Here is a 9,877-nt window from a genome sequence, read left to right as displayed (position 1 = left end):
GTTGGAAGCTAAAGGATTGTGACGGTTAAATTTGTACTCATGATGTTAAGGTATTTAATTAAATACAATGAAGTATTATGGTCTACCGTTTGGAAAAGGGATTTAGTGACTATCGTCTGTTCTCCCACCCCTGCCCTAGTATTTGACCCAAGGGAAATAAACCTCAGAATCTGCCTCATCTATGTTTAAGCACGGAATTTTAAAAAAAACCCATTTCTGTCATATATTGAAGGCCTTGAATTGTACAGTGGGGTGCAATTGATTAAGTTCAATAAAATGTTGCTTAGTACTTTTATTTAAGAACCCTTCGATCTCAGTGAGATTTGAACTCATCTTATGTATGGTTTACTTTCATTTATTATTGACAATATATCTGGTTTAAACCACACAACACCGTATTACAATCGATGTGTTAACGTATCAACTACGAATGTAGATTAATCCTATTGATTTCTTATAGAGGTACTCATCTTCGACATATCGATGATGAGATATTGATAATTGGATCACCCCTTGACCGCGACAGGTACTTATTTAATCGATCCAGATGTATGAACGGTGAAGGCGATGAACGGCGAAGACAGAAAGTTTGAAACTTTGAAAGGAACAAATTTAATTAATGAAACATGATTACTTGATGTCGTTACACAAAATTCAATCACTTGGCCAGCCTAGCAATACGTTACACCTCATTTTCGTGTTGTTTGATCAAATAACGACACCTAATGACTTCACTAAAAGCATTCACCAAAAAGATAAGTTTGGAATAGTTCTGAGAAGAAGTTTAGATTGGTCAAAGAAGCATTGAGTGATGGCATCAATCCTTTGACCATGTTGAGTCTCGTACCGACACATACTTATGATGCACTAGAATATGACGGTTAGGGGAACAGTCTTCAATGGCCAGCAGCAAATATGCCAAGCAACGTTAGATTCAGTTCGCCTCGTATTTAACAATGATGGTGGGACTACCTACAAGGTCAAAAATGTATTTCATTATCCTGCGGGCCGTTCGTAAGGCGCCAGTACTATGAAACGAAAATGCCGACAATACCGTTGCTTGGCATAAATACCACGGGGCCAATAAGAAGGCAAGTGTGGTCACTTCTCGTACTTTTGTGTTGTGGGACACACTGTCATCTTTCCCCACTTTCTTTAAGCAAATTAAATGATTGGATGATTTACATACATCAAAGCATGTACACAGGTAGACATACAGTTACATGTCACTCAGACAGTGAGTGAGAGAGAGAGAGAGAGAGAGAGGAGAGAGAGAAGAGAGAGAGAGAGAGAGAGAGATAAAAAGATGGATAGATGAATAGATAGAAAAATAGATTGATTATAATCAGACGTACTACTTTGTGGAGTGAAGTGATGTTTTTTTATACACTGAGTGTCAAATAACGTCAAACCCATATTTTTTTCTGAGAGTTATTAACATTAAAATGTTTAACTGGAATTTGTGACTCCGATGTCTTTCTAAATGATTTTGCACTGGCTATCGCAAACTGTTATTTCCACTTCAATTCTAGCACCACTCAATATTTTGCTGTGGAAAATTCAATCGGGAAGTTGGAGAAAAAGGAAAAAACAAATAACCGAAGCCGAATTGTTTCAAACCAAGAACGAAAATGATTCATTTACAGAAATTCTCTACATCTTAACTCTTGATCTGCTGGTGCACACCACACCTAAATAACAATGGTTTCAAGTTTTGGTACAGCAAGGACATCAAAATGGGGGTTTGGGGGGTAGTCAATTACAGCGACCTCAGTTGTCAACTGATACTTATTTTATTGACCGCGAAAGGATGGAAGACAAAGTCAACCTCGACGAAATCTGAACTCAAAACGCAAAGAAGGGCGAAATGCCGCTAAGCATCTTGCCCGGCTCGGTAACGATTCTGCCAGTTCGCCGCCTTAATACTACTAATACTACAACTACTACTACTACTACTACTACTACTACTACTACTACTACTACTACTAATAATAATAATAATACTAACAATAATAATAATAATAATCCATTCCACTACAGGCATAAGGCCTGAAATTTGGGAGAGGGAGATAGTCGATTAAATCGAGCCCAGTACTTGATTGGTACTTAATTTATCGACCCCGAAAGGATGAAAGGCAAAGTCGACCTCGGCCGAATTTGAACTCAGAACGTAGCGCCTTAATAATGATAACAACAACAACAACAACAACGATAATAATAATATAAATAATGATAATTATAGTAATATCGCTTCAAATGTTGGCAATTTGGTGAGAGGATGTTTATATAACAACATTGAATGTTGTTATATAAACATCCTCTCACCAAATTGCCAACATTTGAAGCGATATTACTATAATTATCATTATTTATATTATTATTATCGTTGTTGTTGTTGTTGTTATCATTATTAAGGCGCTACGTTCTGAGTTCAAATTCGGCCGAGGTCGACTTTGCCTTTCATCCTTTCGGGGTCGATAAATTAAGTACCAGTCAAGTACTGGGCTCGATTTAATCGACTATCTCCCTCTCCCAAATGTTACATCATTTTATAGACGACAGAGAGATGATAGGCCAAAGTCGATCTCGTTAAATGCATATTTGTTAATGTATTCAAACAAATAGTTTTTGAAAAGGCAGGGCGATCATAGTCGGAATGTTTGACAACAGGTCTGCTTAATCAGACTAAATAAAAGCAAATATTCTCACAATATCACACACATACATACCAGGCAATTTGAAAGGCAGAAGAAAAGTCTACCTTGCCGCTATTTGAAGAGAAGACAAAACGCACATAGATGAAAGTAAACTGTGTACTTAAATCGGATGCTCTACCGATTATATTATTGCATTCTTCCCAACCACGGAAACAGTGATATCTCTAATACACAGAGGAATCTACACCTTGAGGGTTGCTTATATTTGTTATATACATCACTGGTGTTCTATTTCATCAAATCCATAAAGTCAGCTCGAGAAGAAATTGAACACAGGACTATTAAGGAACGTGTCATTCAATGACTTTTACGTGTAATCATGTTTTCTCTCCCGATTCAAATACGGTCCACGTTAGATACGTGTATAACATTAAACTCTTTTCACTTATAATTTTTTTTTTGTTAGGCAAGGACGGACAAGGCCGGAACTTTTCGAGGATGGCTTACTTGGTTGTTAACCTCCCCACATCATGACTGGTATCTTTCTTTTATCATTTTCAGAACACATCAAAGACAGAGTTAAACTCGGCGGTATTTCAACGTCGGCTATAGAGAGTCGAAACAAATACCACAAAGTCTTCTATATGACACCCTGACAACTCAACACATGTAGTAGTAGTAGTAGTAGTAGTAGTAAAAGATTTCTTAAATTTTTTATGTTGATGTTTCAGTTTATATATATATATATATATATATATATATATACACACACATGTGTGTGTATATGTATGTATATATATATATATATATATATATAATGTGTGTGTGTATGTATGTATAATTGCATATCTGGAGGTGATGCACTTAGTCATCGAGACCCTTTCAAAGAAGATTTAAAAATGAAAGTGAAGCCGGTTGTTCTGAGCAAAGAATCGAAACTAAGGAACACAATGACCGGCACCTAAGCTTGTTATTGTACATGTACCTGTTCCTTTAGGATATTTGCTGTTCATTTTATACAGATAAACGAGACAACACTTCGTTCAGTTTGCGGAAACATTCGAACGCCAGTAGGGCGAACGAATTATGGCATAAAATTACGAAAATTTGCCTTCCGTGTTCGAATTCAGGGAAAGTCGATTTCTCAGGGGGTTTTTTCCCCACGAATTTCCTTTCTTTTTATTATTACATTTGATTCATTTATTGATTTTATTTCTTTACTGATGTTTATCCTCCAGGGTCGATAAACACAAATATCATTGAAATGTATCAGATTGTGTGGTTTGAAATCGACCGAATTCCTCCCCTAGTTTCCTGGATCTCTCTGTTAAGTTACAAGTCAATATAAATAAAAATTATTGTTGTTGTTGTGGCTGTTTTTGTTATTGTCAATGGATTGTTGTTGTTGTTGCTTAACTATACGTCAGCCGCAATCAAAATCTTCCGGTAGTGACGAGTCCATCCAGTTTTTAAGAGATTTTTTTGGTTCAGTGATTCTGTACATGGAATTATATGGCAATCCATAGTTTGACACAAGTGGGATTTAGAAGGCGATTTTGGCAGCTATTTCTTGCACATAAATTGACCACATAAAGCTGGTTCCAATATTGGTATATAAGTAAAATATCAGGATAGAAAGCAAAGTAAAAGACGTGTAGATTGGTAAGAAGAATGGTAAAGTAAAGAATGGCTGATTCTCAGACTCTAAGAAGTAGCACCACAAGTGCATCATCGCGATAATTGAAGTGATGTTATGATATACGTCATACGGTCTTTCAACGTTCTACCGAGAATCGAAAGAGGTTTCACGTGGTGCTACTGCAGCTGTAGACGTTAACTGCTGTTGTTGATGCTGCTGCTGCTGCTGCTTGCCGGGAAACCAAATAATTCTTTACAGTGTTCGTCATTCTGTCTCGGTTCTAATGCTAAAGATAGGAAGAACATCGCTCAAGATTCTATCAAGATGACGAAGAGGAAGGACAAATATTAAATTCTTCTATCATAACAGTTTTTTTTTCTTTTGTTGATATGAAGCCCCTAATGAACCTTGATTTAAAAGAACTCTGATCAAAGGCAATCCATCCATGACAACCATTTTTATTCATCACATACCTAGAGCGGCATTATGCAATGTCGCCATTCCTGTTAAATGCGAAAGAGGGAGTGTTACAACGGACATTTCGCTGCTATTTCTAGATAGAGACTTGCTGCTTATTGCTGACTTTGGTTTTGTTATTGTTATGAGTGAGAGTTTCTCATTATCCACATTATCGCATCATTTGTAGCTTGTTGTTAACATTGTCGTACGTGATGTGTTTGAGGATGATAATGATGATGATGATGATGATGATGATGGCGATACTGATGCTGTAGGATTTTAATATTCTTGTTGTAGTTGTCGTTATTGCAGATGTTGTTGCTATGGTTCGTGTTGTTGATTTCCTAGTGGTTGTTATTGTAGGTGAGCGTAAACTCGGCTATTAAGTGTTTGATCTACGTAATAAAGTCAACATCACACAAACACAGACGAAGATGTCAGTGAGCGTGTATGCAGAAAGCAACAGAAAACAGCGTACATAATTTTGTGTGCATGTGTGTTTGTGTAGAAAATATCTATATTATCGACGGTTACACATATATTATGAACGGTTAAAATGTTTAAATTGAATCTTATTTTAAAAAATTTTATTTTATCATTTTGCATTTGCAAGTGAACGAAATTACCCAACAGGAATCGAACCATCTATTTATCGCACACCGCTCGACTGTACTACCGATTGGAGACACTGTATATTATGTATATTATATAAATACACACATATACACATGCATATACATACATGTGCTACATGCACTCGTATATACATAAATACATATATGTATATACGTATATGTGCACTGCACACATGCGTCATTGCATATACATACATTAATATACATGTGTATTTATACATGCTTGCATAAATGTATATGAATGTATATATCTGTGCGCTCGTGTGTTTAAATCAAAGTTTAAAGCACTCCTCATCGAAACTTCGCTGAGTGCGTGTGTGAGTGTGCCTATGTGTTTAGGTGTGCGTGTTTTGCTAAACACACACTCACACAAACAGACAAACACACGCGAAGAGAAGTGTTATTGTATTGCTGCTTCTTTGAACCACAAGTGTACGCCACCCTCGTAATCGACACACTCTTCCATAAGTGTACACTACAATATATACACCTACCCCGCAGTGTGTCTAACCCAGAAAACCTTCACGGTTGTCATTTTTGGCACTGTCACTTGTGATGCGTTCTGTTGAAACAACCTACTGCTAGTTGGAAATAATTCATCATCAAAACAACACATGACTAACATACATAGTATACTCTGAGAACAACTACACACACACACACATACACACACATTGGAAATGAGAGATCTACACACACAGGCTGCATGAACATTTCCATGCGCGCGTGCGCACGCAATACACACACACACACACACACACATATATATATATATGTCCATATACAAAATACTAAAGGTCGTTACTTGTTACGTTAAGGATTTTTAATTGTAAAACACTTGTAATAATAATAATGATAATTTTGGCACAAGGCCAGTAAATTCTAGGGGAAGGAACAAATCGATTACATTGACCCAGAAGGCAACGTAAAGGATGAAAGGCAAAGTCGACCTCAGCAGAATTTGAACTCAGAACGTAACGAGTTGGAAGAAATACCGTAAGGTAGCGTTGTGTCCAGTACACCATCTCCCCTGAATAATTGTAGTAGTCCAATAAACGTAGATGGCTATTTATATATATATATATATATATATATATATATATATAATATGTATATATAATGTATATACATAATATAGATATAAATATAATATATATCGGAGTTGAACCGATAGAGTCATGAGTACTTGGTCACCCGACGGTTTCTAAAGCGCAAAAGTGGAGTTTGGTAGGATTTGAACTCGGGTCGTAAACTACCCTAATATCTCGATTCTCTACCGACTCGGCCACCATCCTCCACCCCACTCAGTTCCTCATAATATTGATGTCTTTCTCTCTTTCTCTGTCTCTCAGTTATGTTGTTATATATCCACGGACCACGGTGGCAATAGCAGAAACAATCAATAGAGGAAAGAACCATTTATGTCACCCAGTACATGGCTGGTACTTTATCAATATTATTGACCTTACTGGGATTCGAACTCAGAACATAAAGTAATATAGCTAAACAATTTTTGGTAGCCTTACCGACTGTATCACCCGACTATCTTATAAGCACTCGTTGATAGGAACGGGGAGCATACTACTATCACAACTACAACCACTTGTAACTGTTTGTAATTTAGACAGAAGGGCAACAGCTTTGAAGAGAATACAATCGGTCCAAGAATTTCCCTGGTATATTATTTCATCGACATCGGCGGGAGAAAGCGCAGAGTTTCCTCCGTGAAATCTGAACTCAGAATGATAAGAAAAAAAAGAAAATGACGAAAGAAATACAAGGTATTTTCCCCCGATGGTTAAGCGATTCTGTCAGTTGGCTGTCGTGACGGTGAATGATTCTGAGAATAATTCTTTCTGCTGTAGGTACAAGGCCTGACATTTTTGGATAGGGGGATAGTCGTTTACATGAACCCTGGTGCTTAACTGGTGTTTGTTTTTTTCACCCCGAAATGATGACAGGTGAAGTCGACCACGGCGGGTTTTGAACTGAGAACGTAAAGAGCCGGAGGGAATACTGCTAGGTATTTTGTGAGACGCGTTAACCATTCTGCTAGTTCGCCTCAACCAAAATAATAACGATCGTTTTAATTTCTTTATGTAGTTGTAGTAGTAGTAGTAGTAGTAATAATCCTTTGTACAACAGGCAACAAGGCTTGGACATTTGGGCGAGTGGGGCTAGCCATTTTCATCGATTCCAATACTTGACAGGTACTTATATCATCGACCCTGAAAGGGTGAAAGGCAAAGACGACCTCAGCGGAATTTGAACTTCGATTGTATAGTCGGACGAATTGTCGCTAAGCATTTTGTCCGGTGTACAACTGATTCCGCCAGCTCGTCACAATAATAATAATAATAATAATAATAATCTTTCTACTGAATGCACAAGTTCTGAAATTTGGCGGGGAGGGTACTTGTCGATTACAACCACCCCAGTACTCAACAGGTACTTCATTTATCGACTTTGGGATGCTGAAAGGCAAAGTCGACCTCGGCGGAATTTGAACTCAGAACGTAAAGGCAGACGAAATACTGCCAAGTATTTTGTTCGGCGCGTTATCAATTCTGCCAGCCCGCCGCCTTTATAATAATAATAATAATAATAATAATAATAATGATGGATGATCCTTTGTACTATAGGCACAAGGTCTGAAGTTTAGGTGTGAAATGGGTCGATAACATCGACCCCAGTGTTCAACTGGTAGTCATTTCCTTGTCTCCAAGGGGATGAAAGGCAAAGTCGACTATGCCAGCTTGCCGTCTTAATAATAATAATAATAATCTGTTCTAGTCTAGGCGCAAGGCACTAAGTTTGGGGGAGGGAGCCAGTCGATTAGATCGACCTCAGTACGCAACTGGTGCTTAATTTATCGACCCCCGAAAGGATGAAAGGCAAAGTCGACCTCGACGGAATTTGAACTCAGAACGTAAAGACAGACGAAATGCCGCTAAATATTTTGCCCGGCGTGCTAACGATTACAGCCAGCTCGCCGCCATAATAATAATAATAATAATAATAATGATAATGATAATAATAATAATAATAATAATAATAATAATGTCTCTAAATTGGGGGATATTAGAAGGACATTACATTCGATTCATATGTATTTCTTTTTCTAAAATAGTTAATATTTTCTAGATATTGGGAATATAAAAAAAAAACACGGCAGAAATATTATGTTTATGTGTATGTGTGTATATATATGTATATATAACATAATGTATGATATCGTATAACGGAGTGAAAGAATAAAACAAGAAGAAAGAATAAATTCGATGTAAAATAAGAGCAAGAAAAAAAAAAGTAGGAGTGAGGGACAGATAAATAGATAAATGAACCCCGAAGAATTCGGCCACTTACCTAATAGTATTCCCAAGAGGAACAAAGGCAATAATTTCCAAGACATAACTTGTATGATGTAAAATTATCAACAGGAGGAGGGAAAAAATAGCCAAGCTTTCGAAAGCAACGTTGTATTTTGCCGGTATTTATATAATGTAATTAATATATGTGTGTGTGGCTGTATATATAAGTAACTTTAAATTATATATCTTTATATATATACATACATGTGCATGTGTCTGTTATATATTCATTTATGTGTGTTTTTATATGCATGTGCAACTTTATATTATATTTGTGTGTATATGTATTTTTTTAAAGTGTGTTTACATATATATATATATGCGTGTGTGTATGTGTGTGAGTGTGTGTTTACGTTTCTATGAGTGTGTAAAGGCACAACCACTTGGAGAGAGGGAGAGAGAGAGAGAGAAAAAAAAAAGGAAGAGAAACGACCGCAGAAATTAGGAAGGAGAGGAGTGTATATAACAAGTGTGTATTATGTTTGTCTGTCTTGCTGAGTTCTATAATTATATATATATATATATATAAATATATATAAGTTCAGGTATATATATATATGTATATAAATATATATAAATATATATATATATAAGTATATATTTATGTGTGTGTGTGTGTGTGTATATAAGTGTGTGCTTATAGAAATGTATATATATATAAACAATGGAGAGAGTGCGGCTGAGAATGTCGAACGAGAGAGAGCTGTATCTATCTATCTATATATCTATACGTATATATTAACTATATAAACAGTATAGATAGATAAATAGATAGATGAAGAAATAGATAGATAGACAGAAAGATAGATATACAGATAGGTGCTGCGTAACGAAAATTGAAGAGAATAGTGCTGAAAAGGAGAGCAACAGAGCGTGTAATTTAAACCATGTTGTTTGTGTATTTATATATGTATATGTGTCTATATATAGTTGTGTGGGTGAGTGTATGTATGTTTGTGTATATAGCTGTGTGTTTGTGTGTGTGTGTGTGTGTGTTTGTGTTTTAAAGTGTTAGAGTTTCAAAGAAACGTGTTGGTTGGTTTCGTTGTGTGTGTGTGTCGGCAGAGGAGCGCCGGACGATCTGGTTAAGATTGGTTTCGAAAAAGACACGCACTG

The 9,877-nt window shown here is 36.4% G+C and overlaps 1 protein-coding gene across 2 annotated transcripts in view; it reads right to left on the bottom strand.

Annotated features, from left to right (window-relative positions):
* LOC115220514 overlaps positions 1-9,293 on the bottom strand; it is a 627,919-nt gene extending 618,626 nt beyond the window's left edge. Inside the window, exon 1 of one of the 2 annotated variants that reach the window (XM_036510020.1) lies at positions 8,757-9,293. In XM_036510020.1, coding sequence (XP_036365913.1) covers positions 8,757-8,802 — 46 coding nt within the window. In that variant the 5' untranslated portion in view covers positions 8,803-9,293. The remainder of the gene's footprint in view (positions 1-8,756) is intronic. The other variant, XM_029790651.2, reaches the window with a different exon arrangement.
* Between the last annotated feature and the right edge of the window lie 584 nt (positions 9,294-9,877).

Source organism: Octopus sinensis, linkage group LG16, assembly GCF_006345805.1.
Source record: "Octopus sinensis linkage group LG16, ASM634580v1, whole genome shotgun sequence".
NCBI lineage: Eukaryota > Metazoa > Mollusca > Cephalopoda > Octopoda > Octopodidae > Octopus > Octopus sinensis.
The sequence above is the reverse complement of the archived record's forward strand: the minus strand, read 5'-3'. Positions and strand labels throughout refer to the sequence as shown.